Source organism: Triticum urartu, chromosome 3, assembly GCF_003073215.2.
Source record: "Triticum urartu cultivar G1812 chromosome 3, Tu2.1, whole genome shotgun sequence".
Classification (NCBI taxonomy): domain Eukaryota; kingdom Viridiplantae; phylum Streptophyta; class Magnoliopsida; order Poales; family Poaceae; genus Triticum; species Triticum urartu.
The window spans coordinates 700,595,975-700,609,683 of NC_053024.1; the positions used below are offsets into that span (position 1 = coordinate 700,595,975).

The following is a 13,709-nucleotide window of genomic DNA, read 5'->3' on the forward strand; positions in this document are numbered from 1 at the left end:
GGAAAGTTCTGAAAAGGTCGAAGAAAGTTCCCAACAAATCGGAAGAGGGAGTGTCTGGCAATCTATTTGGGTCAGCCCATTATCTGTCCATAGTGACTACAAGGGGTAAGGATTTGTTGTCTAACCATGAACTTGCACGTCAACTAGGATTCCCTACGTCAAATAGGGCCAATACTATTTAGCGCATAACGCATCGGATACACCGTGCCAGCTCCCGAGGATTTTCGGTATCGTAGGATTTTCCGAGGATTTAAACTATTGGATCAGGCATGCCACCGAGATAATTTCCCCCCCCCCCCCCGCCCCGGTGGCTGGGCCTGCCCCTCCCTTGTTTGCACAAGGACTAAGCATGTTGCAAAGACATCACATAGGATTTTCCATGCCGCTTCTGGGCATGATTTCATGCGCCCGCCTTGCAGATATGCAATTTTTGACGCTAAAACCCTAGCAATGCAATAAATGTCTCAAATATTGCAGGCGGGTCCATAAAATACAGGGCCTGACACGTGTCATTTGATGGCCTCCTGTGAGAACACGACATGTTTCTAGCCGAACAGAGCAACATGACTCGCACTTCTTTCACAAACCCGACATTTTCCCTCTTGATACCCAGAGATTACCCAGGTCATGGTGCAGTTTACAAGCGTCCTCAAGTGAGGTGAAGCGCCCAAACATTTACCACACCCTGCTGGGGCCGATTTCCGATATCGTATCATGTTTTGTGGATTTAAACGGTTGGATCATTGCTCTCACACAGACGAAAAACTCAAAAATAATAATTGAATTAGTAAAAAGCGTCGGCATTCATCATTAGGAATATGGACTGTTACTATGGACCTTCTCCGCTCGGAACAGGCAAAGAATCAGTAATAGTCCATATCCTTAACAAGAGTGTAATGAATACCGAAGCTTACTACTTCTGGACTATCCGACTATTTAACCCGGTTCTGTTGCTCGTCCTAGGCGAGGTGGGACTAAACTCAGCTCTAACATAGACATAGACGGAAAATTCCAATTTAATAATGCAAGGGAAACAACGCTTTGCCGAGAGCCAAGTCACGGGCTCTCGGCAATGCAGTGCCTCTGTCACCGAGCTGTTATCCACTGTCGGATGTGCCACGTGGCACCACTCTGCTTGTTGTGGGTTCCCTATTTGGTCCTCGGCAAAAAGAGAGCTTGCCGAGTATTCCTGTCGTCTTACTTCGCTTTGCCGAGTGCCCGTGGTTTTGTTCTCAACGAAGAGCCAGTCACTCAGAGTATGAGAAAATTCCGTGCTGTTGGTCGCCATGTTTGGTTGGTTAGTCCTCATAAGCTGTCTTTTGAACATCCTAGTTAATGAATAAGCCCAGTAGAGTTTTTCCAAAAAAAAAAAACTTTCTGGTTCCCATATGAAAAGGAAACCCCTAAAAATAAAATAAAAATATTATGTCCCCTACACCCCTTGGCCCCATGGTCATAGACGTCGACCATGCTCACATGCATCAACCAGGCAACCACTCAAATCGGGGGTACAAATGCGTGCACTCATACCGTGCACTACCGAGCGCTATGGATCCCTCCGCGAGGCTTCTTCCTTCTCTCATTTGCTTCATGTTTATGGCAATAATATATGAGCTTAATTGACGTTATTTTATCACCATACCTTGGCAATCTTTCCTCAAACTTCCAAACACTCCCGTAAATGGCATCCTGGTCTAAACACGCAAAAAGAGGTGCGCGAATGCGATAAAATGTGGCAAAGCCAACTAGTAACGACACAAAACACGAGGTAAAAATAACTTAAATTTTGGATTCATCAATCACCTAGTGGTCTCCCGCCGCGAGATAAGGGAGAATGGGGAGGCCATCGAGTAGATGGAAACCACTCGCGCTGACGAGTCCTACATGGCCGAGCTCGGAGCGAATCACCCGGAGCTCATCGTTGACGAGCTTCGGGTCTACGAGCTCTACAAGAACCGTGCCGTCGGGCCTGTCCAACGACTCTAGCTTCAACGATGGCATCTTGTATTGGGTGCAACTCGCGACCGAAGGAGAATATTTAATTTTTAGTATGCCAGAAGTAGTTATATGTTGTTTGAGTCAAATAGTTTAAATTTATGTTATGCAATGCATGATGTTATCTTCTGTTTTAATTTTTGTTTGAAATGAAATTGTGTGCAAAAAATTTTAAGGCAGTTAAATTTAAGAGTTTGGCCTAACTTCTGGCGACATAATTTCAATCTAAAGAATCACAAATTCTTGCGGCCAAGAGAACAAAAATTCTAGTGCTTGCAGTGAAATGCCACAAGAGGACAACAAGGATCCCCCTATGCTCCAATAAGTGGAGCAGTGGCGCCAAGTATAGGCATCAACTATGCGAAAATCCAAATAGGTGCCCAGGCTCATCTGCTTCCGGTTAGAAAAAAATTCAAAAAAAAAACTAGAAAATTTTAAAAAAATCCAATTTTTTTTGTATGGTAGATAATTTGATGCGTGAGGTCCGTTCTAAATTTCAACTCATTTGGATATCTGAACAGATCTCGGCAAAAAAGACAAATTGGGTCAAAACAGTGTGTGAACAATAAACTTTTTTACAGACCCCGATTTTGTCTTTTTTGCAGAGAGCTGCTCAAATGTCCAAATGAGTTGAAATTTGCAGCGAACCTCACGCATCAAATTATCTACCACCCAAAAAAATGGATTTTTTTTGACTTTTTCTAGTATTTGTTTTGATTTTTTTTCGTCAGCGCGGGTGCAGCTGAGCCCGGGAGCAGAAACGCCGCACTCCTGACTATGTCTGTATTTTGACAGTGCGATCTATTTTTGTAGTACTAGTGGATGAGCTGCACATATGTATTTGACTAAATATATAAATTGTACTAGAAAGAATAAATATTCAAGTGGTTGGAGTGAAATTTCACAAGAGGACATCAAGGGTCTCCACTATGAGCCAAGTGGAATGGCGGCAGCAACTAGAGGCACCAACTACGTACATGTTTTTAAAGTTTCATGTACGTATTATAGTACTAGTAGATCAAATGTACATATGTATTTGGCTAAATGCTTGAATTTGCAAATTAAATGGATGAAATTTGGAAATGTAATTGACTTAAGAAAAAAGAAATTGTTACCAGTGGCATCGATGTTAAGAACCAAACCATTCATATATTCTCAACTAGTGATGTACCAAAAACATAGGCGCCACTAGCATTTTACAATTTATTGGCGTCTGACATCCTGGCCATTAGAAACTGAAATATTAGTGGCGTTCGGCCACCATGCCACTAAAAACCTGTTACCAGTGACGTCCGGCATGTGCACCACTAATGTTAATTTTTGAACGCCGCTATTAGGCCTTTTGTGTTGGTGTTGGGTCGCTCCTTATTGTTTTCAACCCTGATCAAACTCTTTTCTTTATTGTTACAAATATGATCTGTTTGTTTATTTTGCTCGCAATCATTGATTCCAACCAGACTATACGTTAATCATGTAACTAGCAAGGCTAGTTAGGCTGACAAGTGACAACCTCACTTGTTTTGTTGAGGACCAGGAAGAAGTCCTCTAATTGTGTGCATGTATTGATCATAGGTTGTAATCCAAGAATTTCTACTGGTTCGATAAAACTTGGTTACCATCTGAAGGAAAACCTTTTGCTAGATATATATCACCCTTCTCCTAGGGCCCAACAACTTCCAAGTAGGAAAGTAGCAGTACACTCCTTCACAACGATGCAGATGCCACCATGTTCAAGAAGGATGCTTGATTTCTGGGCACGTTGAAGATGAAAGGTACATTTATTGTTCGCTCAGCTTCATGTATGCCCGTCTCGATCAAATTTCAAAGAGAAAGCTGGCTCGATAGAGGCGAGTCGAAGGGTGTGGTGCTCGTTTGAAAAACTGCAATGAGGGCAGCCAAACGGGTTGTAGAACATGACTGAGAGCCTAGCCTCAACCGGGCTACACTAGGGCACTCGTGCAAGGGGTCAAAATCCAAGCGAGCATCCAAAAACACGCTCTTCATATCAATTGTGGCCATGTTTTTTTCTTTGGCTGGGTGGTCCTAGTGACATTGCAAAATGTCCTTTGAACACCCCAGTTAAAACTGGTAGAGCCTACTCAAACAAATATTAGATGTTAAAACAGGTAGAGTTTTTTTTTTCGCAAAACAACAGGTAGAGCCTACTCAAACAATTAAATGCCATTTGAATACCCTTATTAATTTTTCTTTCCCAGTTCCCATGTGAAAAAGAAACTCGAAAAAAATCGAAAGGGAAAAAACATTAATCAGCCACGCGCCCTGGCTGGCCCACAGTCGACCTTGCTCATGCGCGTCGACCGCGCGACGACTCAATCAAACGCGTCTCTCCCGCTTAGGGGTGGGCGTTCGGTATAAACCGAAAATTCGGTTTCTACCATTCGGTTTATTTCAATATTCGGTTCACAGAATCAAAAACCGAAAATGAGTACAAAAAAAAGCTAACCGAAAAATCGGTTAACCGATTATTTCGGTGCGGTTTCCGGTTTATCCCGAAGGCCCCGTTGATTGAGCAAATGCGCTCTATCCCCAGGCGAGCAGCGGCACACACTTATATAGCTGAGCCTGTCTACCTTTCCTGATTGACCAAGCGAGGTGGGATTAAAGGAAGTGTGTCCCAATCGATTAAATCACACGCGCTAGCTTCAGGCAGGTGGTCATTCCACAATCCACGAAAGCCATTTCATTTGGGCTAGTGGGCTATCTAGCTAGGTCCAGTAGACAGTAGCGTAGCTAATTGGGCTGGGTATGGGAAAACGACCGGACGTGGTTCGCGTACAGAGACTGAAAGAAATTCCACGCTAGCTTAGTACTCCTGCATACTAGTTCGGTACTAGTTCGGCTAACCGAGAAAGCAACCGAACAGACCGAACTTTGTTCAGTTATTGGAACTAAAAACTGAAATTGTCTGTATCAATTTAAAAAACCAAAAATTCGGTTTATTCGGTCTCGGTTTTGGTTTGGTGTTTGGTTCGTCGGTTTTTCTGCCCACCCCTACTCCCGCTGGACTCGCTCCACGTACGCCATCTCGTCTCGTTTATCATCGTCTCCGCGTACCTGTTTGCCCCAACGAACGTCCCTCTCTCCACCAATCCAATATTCGAAACCGCTCGAGAAAGAAAGCACCATGCAAGATCGAGATAGCCTCTGTCCTTCCTTGAGCCAACGTACGGAGCCGCGTAAGGAGGAAGGAACTGCGAAACTGTAGTATCTGCCTTCCTAATGGGCCCAGCAGGTCTCCCATCCGATCTGCCCATATAAGTTGAGCACCCGAGCCTTTTCGGCCCATCGTCATCGCCTGTCCCAGTTCCCCTGTTCACTTTTGCTCCTCCCCTCCCTCTCGCCTTCCTTCCGCCACACCCGCCAAAACCCTACCTCCGGAGGCGAGATGAAGGGCGGCGACATCGAGGCGGGGACCTCCGGTCGCACTGCCGCGGCGCCGGCGGGGGCGCTGTACCCCGGGATGGCGGAGAGCCCGGAGCTGCGCTGGGCGCTCATCCGGAAGATCTACGTCATCATCTCCCTGCAGCTGCTCCTCACCGCCGTCGTCGCGGCCGTCGTCGTCAAGGTCCACGCGATCCCCCACTTCTTCGCCTCCTCCTACGCCGGCCTCGGGCTCTACATCTTCCTCCTCATCCTCCCCTTCATCGGTGAGAATTCACACACACCACCTCCATCTTCTCTGCTACGAATTTGATTTCTCCTTGGGGTTTCGATCCCATCCGATTCTAGGAAGGGTTTCCCTCACCGCGAGCGTCACGAATATATTCGATTTACAAGACGGGAAACTTGTGGCTGTTAATTTTTGAGGGAGGACAGGACTCTGCTCTGCATTACCTTCGCGTGCTCTGCTCTGTATTACATTTGGGCGTCCCCGCAAAGCTATGAATGTGTTGGTTTTACAACTGCTGATTTTTGCAGTAATGTACCATCCATGAACTCTTAATGTTGCTTTACTAGACTAGAATAGGTCGTGGTTGCTTTGTGAATTGCAGCTGGTATAATCGATCTGTTACTTACTAAAATGCTTGTTAAACTTTTTTGTATGCAGTGCTGTGCCCGTTGTACATCTACCGCCAGAAGCACCCAGTCAACCTGCTGCTGCTCGGCGTCTTCACAGTGGCCATCAGCTTCGCTGTCGGCATGACATGTGCCTTCACTAGCGGTAATTGTCTTCCCACATGTATTCTTTCTGCTCCTAGCTTCTTCTTGAGTCACTCTGCTCTGCTGTTTATGTAAATCAGCATTCTCTAATGCCCCTCACATTAACTGTGTTGATTTATTACACATGACTAGTAGATATTTTCCAACTATTAGCTTGTTAGTCACTACCATGTACGGCAATTGGGTAGTTTCCTACTGGCTGTTGTTGTGAAGCATTTTGCTTGCGTGTGGATTGGGTTCAGAAATACACATGCCGCCAATTTTCCATGGCCATGCAAATTGTACACACTCAGGCAGCCCATGTGACTATTGTTGATGCATTTTCCCAGTCCGTGTTCAGGACCAAGTTGTAGCTGTTGGTCACCTTTTTTGATATGCTTGTCTGAGTTAAGCATTTGCAATGTTGCCAGCTAGTAGGATTGCGTTTTGAGGTGACATTGCTTTGCTAGTCTCAGCTGTTACTTTTTGAACTCAGAAATTAGCAACAGTAACCTTCGCTTTTCATAGAACATTGGTTCGATCTTGCATATTTATTTACTGTTTCTTCCGGCCACTATCTGTTGTAAGATACATAGTGTTGTGATAGTATCAATTTGATCTGAAGGGCCGTTTGGCCAAATAATAAGCCAGCCAACCTTCTTTTCTCAAGTTGACATGGTTTTCGCAAGGACGTGGTTTAGATTGCACCACTAGCTTAAACTTTTATTGAAGTAAAAGGGATTTTCACATGATATAGTGACTTCATAGGTTATTTTAAAGGTACTTCATGCATGTGCTGGTTAAATCTCATTGGATTAAAGCGATTTGATTGAAAATACATAATCTTTTGATTTTGACAAAGTTATGTGCTGTTTCTCTGTCATCCATTTGTGTTTGGGGTTGACCAATTCTGAGGTTCGTTCTAGCTTGTACCACATCCAGCGAGGTTGCTGATAGTTTGCTTCTTCAATGCGTCACTGCCATTTACTTCAGATTTTAGCATGCACGTGCTTTTATTGTTTGGTCAGATGTACATGAAAGTTTCTTTCGTAAAGACGAGTTTGAGATGATAAGAAAGCAATTAGTTCATTTAGTAGCTAATTTCCCCTGCTCTTATGATGCCCTCCCTCTGTAAACTCCTAGCTTGTTCTTTCTACTCCTGCTGAAAACTCCTAGCTTGTTCTTGAGTCACTCTGCTCTGCTGCTTATGTAAATAAGCATCCTCTAATGCCCCTCTCATTAATTGTGTGTTAATTCATTACATATTTTCCTACTATTAGCTTTATGTATGGAAATTGGATAGTTTACTACTAGCTATTATTGCGAAGCATTTTGTTTGCGTGTGGACTGGGTTCAGAGATACCGCCAAATTTCCTTTTATGATATGCTTGTCTGAGTTAGCATTTGCAATATTGCCAGCTAGTAGGATTGATCTTTGAGCAGACCTTGCTTTGCTATTCTCAGCTATTATTTTTTGAAATCAGAAATTAGAAAATAGCAGTAACCTTTGCTGTTCATAGAACATTGGTTGGATCTTACATATTTATTTGCTGTTTCTTCCTGCCACTATTTGTTGTATGATACATAGTGATGTGATAGGCCGTTTGGTCCAATAATATGCCAGCCAACCTGCTCAAGCTGGCATGGTTTTGGCAAGGACGTGGCTTAGGTTGCACGACTAGCTTAAAGTTTTATCAAAATAAAAAAGATTCTCACATGATATATCAAACTACTGTGGTGACAAGAAAATAGATGCTTCATAGGTTATTTTATAAAGTTACTTCGTGCATGTGCTGGATAAATCGCATTGGATTAAAGTGATTGAAGATACATAAATCTTTCAATTTAGACAAGTTATATGTTGTCAGGCACTCTGTGATCTGTCATCCATTTGTGCTTGCATCAGCGTTCCTACCACGGCATTTTGGGGTTGTACCAATAATAATTCTGAGGTTCATTCTAGCTTGTGCCACATCGCAGGAGGCTGCTGATAGTTTGCTTCTTTTTCAATGTGTCACTGTCATTTACATGAAAGTGCATTATTGTTTGGTCAGATTTACATGAAAGTTTCTTTGGTAAAGAGATGTATGATTTGATAAGAAAGCAAATAGTTAATTTAATTAGTAGCTAATTTGCCCTGTTCTTATATGATATAAAGAAACCGCTAAAATAGTCCCGGCATGTGCACAGGCAAGGTCATTTTGGAGGCAGCAATTCTTACAACGGTGGTTGTCTTCAGCCTGACTGCTTACACTTTCTGGGCTGTAAAGAGGGGCAAGGACTTCAGCTTCCTTGGTCCTTTCTTATTTGCTTCTCTCATCATGTTGCTCGTCTTTGGGTTCATTCAGGTCAGATGCGGTCCATTTGTATCAGTCTTCTTTATTCTTATTACAATCAATACTGATCATGGCTTGTCTAAATATGCAGATCCTCTTCCCGCTGGGCAAGCTTTCTCACATGATCTATGGCGCGCTCGCGGCACTCATCTTCAGTGGCTACATTGTCTATGACACGGACAACATCATCAAGCGTTACACCTATGACGAGTATGTCTGGGCCGCCGTCTCGCTCTACCTTGACATCATCAATCTGTTCATGGCCCTGCTCACCCTGTTTAGTGCGGGTGACAGCTAAGTGCATCGCCTTTTCACCTGCTCACGAGTCCTTGACTTGAAGAACTGTATAGGCGCTTATTAGTTTAGTTGAGTTGATCCCTAGAGAGGAAACATATAAGAAAACTGACGTGCGTCGGTTCTATGGATGGTAGTGTAGATGTGATGTTGGATTTAGGGGGTCTTTGATATGCTGGATTGGTGGTGTGCTGCTGCGTTTCTGATATCTTTTGTATGGCCACGCGACTTCTGCACGAGGACAATATTGCTTCCCAGCACCTATGAATTGGTCTCATGCCCGCTGTACGTGTGGGTAACAGGTTTGAATCAGGACAAGTCAATAGGTAATGATTTGGTAGTGTACGTACCTTCAAAGAGGATGTTGCTTTTACTCCCTCCGTTTCAAATTACTCGTCGCAGAAATGGATGTATTTAGAACTAAAATACATCTAGATACATCCATACCTGCGACAGGTAATTCGGAACGAAGGGAGTAGATTTCATCCAGTTAAGCTTGAATGTTAGCACTGATAACTAAGGAACTAGCAGGTGAAGGCGTGCGTCGCGCCCGTCGGTAAGCCCATACATGTGCTTATTTCTTTTTTCTTATGAGAAAAAAGGATTTGAAAGAGGGCTGCCGCTGTGGGAATTTTTGTTTATCTGGTGGATTCATGCAAAGCCATTGTATGTTTTTTGTTTTGTGCATGCGTGCGGGGGTCCTTGTTGCTTCTTTTGTCTAGGTTTTTTGTATGGCTAGTTGATTAGTTTGTTTTCTTGTTTTGACTGAACTGATACGATCATTGATCACATAAGGTTACATAGATAGGAGGGATAAATAAGATCACGCCGTGCTTGCGCCTGTTGTTGGTCTGGTCGTGACTTATTTTGTTCTCTTGTTTTGCAAAATCACGTGAAAACACTGTACTAGACAGGCGTAAAAGTTAGTGTGAGAGGCTTTAAAGTATGTAGTTCATCTTCTTGCAATATACAATCTATGCATATGGCATTTTTCTAGAATATTTTCAAATGCAGCAAAGGTATACCCAGAGGTGCAGATCTATTGTGCATTCTAGTTATATAGATTTTAAGTGTGTCATGATCAAGAAAAAAAAACCGAACTGCAAAGGTATAGGTGGGTTGAATGTTCAACTAAGTGGGGCATGGATCTATTCGTATATGATGTATTTTAGTTTTTTTTTATAATTTTGGTTAAGTGAGGGATAAAAAATGTAGTTAACTTTATTTGATGGTAGCTTAGGATTAGAAATACGACTATTGCTTTCCAAATAGCTGATTTTGCATTAATTGCGGCTTCCTCAGTCTTAGTAATTAGTGTACCCCTGTGTTTTCTTCTATGGTTGGTCAAATAATACAAATGTTGTTTTTTCCAGTACATCATTATGGATTGGACTAGTCTTTCTCATAGCTATTCTGAATTCTCTCATTTCTTAAATTGCCTAGAAAGCACCGAGAAACAAATGTATTTCAATGTACAATATGTCAGTGGGAAATGCTTCGTTTCGTTTATGACCAAAGGGTAATGATACAGTACAAAATTAATATGCCTGAGTATTGGCTACATAGAATTAAGAGATGCACCATAACAAAGTTGAAGATAATAATTAGAGAGGACACGAAAAAGATTATTCTGCTGCCAGTTCAGGATTCCAACATAAGGAAATACTAGCCATGCCACGTTGTGTGAGAAATTCAATATACGGTGATATTAAACTTTATCTCATAATTATCTAAATAACTACTCAGTTTTTGCTTGTTCACTTTTTTTTAGAGGGTGTTTGTTTCCAGGGATTTTTTTGTGTAGGGACTAGAAAAAGTCCTTCTTAGAGACTTTTTTTACCAAACGGGAGGGACTTTTTAGAAACTAAACTAGGCATTTGGGACTAAATGAAGAAGACTCTCAAGGAGAGTCTTTTTGGGACTTTTCCAACAATGCCGCTCCATGCACCTATTGGCCCGTCACCCCATGATATTGTTTGATTGTTATTTTTCTATATACTAGGGGTAACATGGTCATTTAATAACCTCTAGAAAGGGACTAGGGACTTTTTAGTCTCTAAAAACGAACATAAAGAACTTTTTAGGGACTAGGGAATTTTTAGTTGGGACTAGACAAAATCCTAGAACTAGAGAACCAAACACCACCTTAATCGCATGGAGGATGTGGGAATCTTCATTGACACTTGTATGAAATGTTGTAGAGATTATGTACCAGTAGAAAGAGGTTCTTGCAATAAATATCTTGCTATGAAGTTCATATGCCCCCAGTGTAATGATAACGGCGGAAAATCTCATCCTCTTTTATGCTATTTCATAACAAAATGAAGTGGTAATGATAGAAGGTAGGAATAGAAGTTTCAGATGACTGATCCTTGTCTCTTTCTTTAGCAACATTGAAATCCTCCTGGATCTTTAGGAATTCAGACTTGTGTAACAACCAGACCATATAGGAGGCATCCTAATATTGCAGCGGCAGCGTGTTACCGGAAATTCAGACGGAGAAAAAAAGAGCAGTGTAGATGGCCGACCAGTAGCGACGTGCGGAGAGCCAAGGAAAAGAGGAACTTTTTTTTTTTGCTGGGAGGAAAAGAGGAACTTGCAGCGGCAGCGTGCGGCCAACGCAATCCGTATTTCTTAACCTGGTTTGGTGTGGACGGTGGACGTGATTACGTGATTTATTTCCACTAGCAATAGGCCATGTCATCAATCCGTGGATGGATGTCTCAACCAATAGACTTCAAGTACATGGATTATGTGTTTCTTTGTCAATGTATAGGCTTCAAGTACATGGATTATGTGTTTCTTTGTCAACTAATAGCTCCGAGTACATGAATCATGTGTTTCTTTATAAAAAAATAATATGTTTTAGGCACTATGTGTAAAAATATTATATAGAAAAAGAAATTTTCACGATGCTTAATAGGAAATGTTTGTGTGCGGCGCGCTGGCAGAACTTTGCGCCGGACGCGTCCTCGCACGCACGCTACAGCTACTCAAGTCGTCACACGTGTGGCGGTGTGGGACCCACATACCTTATCTCCCCCCCATCCCATCTCGCACAGGTGTCGTCGAAGGCAGCGAGGCGGAACTTGCCGCTGTCGGCCTCCATCCCACGCGCCAGGTTCTCAAAGGCCACGACCACGGCCGTGAGCAACGGCTCCATCCCCTACCGCGCGTCCACCACAGCAACAAGCATGACCGGCGAGTTGCGTCCATGGTGACCCGAGCACCACGAAGCCAACCCCCCGAGCCAGGGCCTCCTCCCCCCTTGGTTCACTCTCTAAGCTGCATCGCCATGATGACCGAAGCTACAACGGGCATGGCTGGCGACACGCAACACTGTTTTTGCTGCAACCGGCTATCATAAATAAAGCTGCGACCAGCTCGAGGTAGAGCCGCAACTAGCAACTCCTTTTGCTATGGCCGGCACATTTTTTTCTGGATCCAGAAAAGTGAGTATTCTGACCGGCGTTCAGTGGAGGTGCAACCAGCATGACAAAATGCTACATCAGGGATTTTTGTTGCTGCAACCAGAGAGCGGATTGGCTATGACTGACGTGCGGGGGAGCTACAAATGGCAGTTTCAAATGCTACAACCGGCGTCCTGAAAGGCTAAATCCAGTATCTTAAAAAGCTTCATCACCAAACAGGGAAGCTGGCGGCGGCCATGACGCAAAAAGCTGCAACCGACGGATGAAAATGCTACGTCCAACACCTGAAAAAGTAGGATTTAGGATAGAAAAGGGGCTTCAACGGACATGCGTCAGAGCCGCAGCCCCTACTGAAAAATGCTATGACCGGCAACTAAGAAAGCTACAACCAGCTTCGAAAAAGGTTCAACTGGATATGGGATAGATGGAGGTCGGCCACCGTGCAGCCGCAAAAAGCTGCAAGCGGCGTCGAGAAAAGCTACAACCCGCTTCTAAAAAAGATTCAAACTGAGGATGACTAGCTAATCATGGCGAGCGGCGACGACAGAGCTGCGTTTTCGCTGTTGCGATGATGAGCGGCTACCCGGGGATGAGGACGGCGACCCCACGGTAACTATGAGGTTGCAAATGAGGTTTTTTGTGCTGGAACTGGCAAGGATTCGTGCTAGAAGCTCCATGGAGGGATTTCTTTTGAACGGTGGGAGGAAGTTGTGCGAGGGCGGCGGCCGGCGATGACGAGGGGTGACCACGGACGACGAGGGCGGTGGCCGGTGCTAACGTGGAAGGCCGGCGAGCTATGACCGGGGGTGGGTTGCGGCGTGCTGTCTTGAGCGCTCCTTTTTTTTCTCCCGAGAGATGTGCGAGAGGAGGATGAAGAAGGAACAGGAGATCGTGCGGTTACGCACGCGTGGATCGTGCGGCTAGCGACCGACTGGCCTAAATTTGGGCCAACGCGCCGGCGCCTAGCACTAGTCATGTTTAATACAGAAGAATGAAGGAAATAAGAAGAACAACGAATGCCCTCGAAGAAAATAAGGAAAAAGAAACATTTCCACAGTGGACTCTACTACGACAAACCTCGCTCACTTGGTGAGGTTGCAATTATGCAATAACACACGTATAGTAGCACCACCAGGACTGGGTCTAATTAACCTAGAAACAAGAAGAAAGAAGAGGGGACACCCATCTAGCCAGGGCTTCGCTCTGCCCTTCACACTTCTTGGGAGTCAAAAATCAACATTTCAGAATGCGCATCAACACTTCAAGGATCAGTGTCCCCAAACCAATGCTACACTATCGCCCGGGCCTACGAGGGTCTATTATTAGTGGAGGTTTCCATCATTACCACACGATTATATGATAAGTGATATCTTGTTGTATTCTGGGTTTTCACGAAGGCGCAACTACCGTCATGGATCATGTCACACTAAGGGTAGTCTGGGCCATGAGGCAAGGTTGGCCAGAATCTTCCGAGTATTATATAGGGAAAAGG

The 13,709-nt window shown here is 43.9% G+C and overlaps 1 protein-coding gene across 1 annotated transcript; it reads left to right on the forward strand.

Moving 5' to 3' along the window:
- The first annotated feature begins 5,284 nt into the window (after positions 1 to 5,284).
- On the forward strand, positions 5,285 to 9,050 carry LOC125546015 (protein LIFEGUARD 2-like). Its single transcript, XM_048710090.1, has 4 exons — positions 5,285 to 5,663; positions 6,065 to 6,178; positions 8,347 to 8,504; positions 8,584 to 9,050. Exons 1-4 carry the CDS (start codon positions 5,402 to 5,404, stop codon positions 8,788 to 8,790), a joined length of 741 nt encoding a protein of 246 aa, XP_048566047.1. The 5' UTR covers positions 5,285 to 5,401; the 3' UTR covers positions 8,791 to 9,050.
- The last annotated feature ends 4,659 nt before the right edge of the window (positions 9,051 to 13,709 follow it).

Excerpts from the sequence above, each read along its gene's own strand:
- LOC125546015 (XM_048710090.1), top strand. The coding sequence starts at position 5,402 with ATGAAGGGCGGCGACATCGAGGCGGGGACCTCCGGTCGCACTGCCGCG. Across the intron at positions 5,664-6,064 it reads CCTCATCCTCCCCTTCATCG|TGCTGTGCCCGTTGTACATC; the intron begins GTGAGAATTCAC and ends TTTTGTATGCAG. Across the intron at positions 8,505-8,583 it reads TCGTCTTTGGGTTCATTCAG|ATCCTCTTCCCGCTGGGCAA; the intron begins GTCAGATGCGGT and ends CTAAATATGCAG.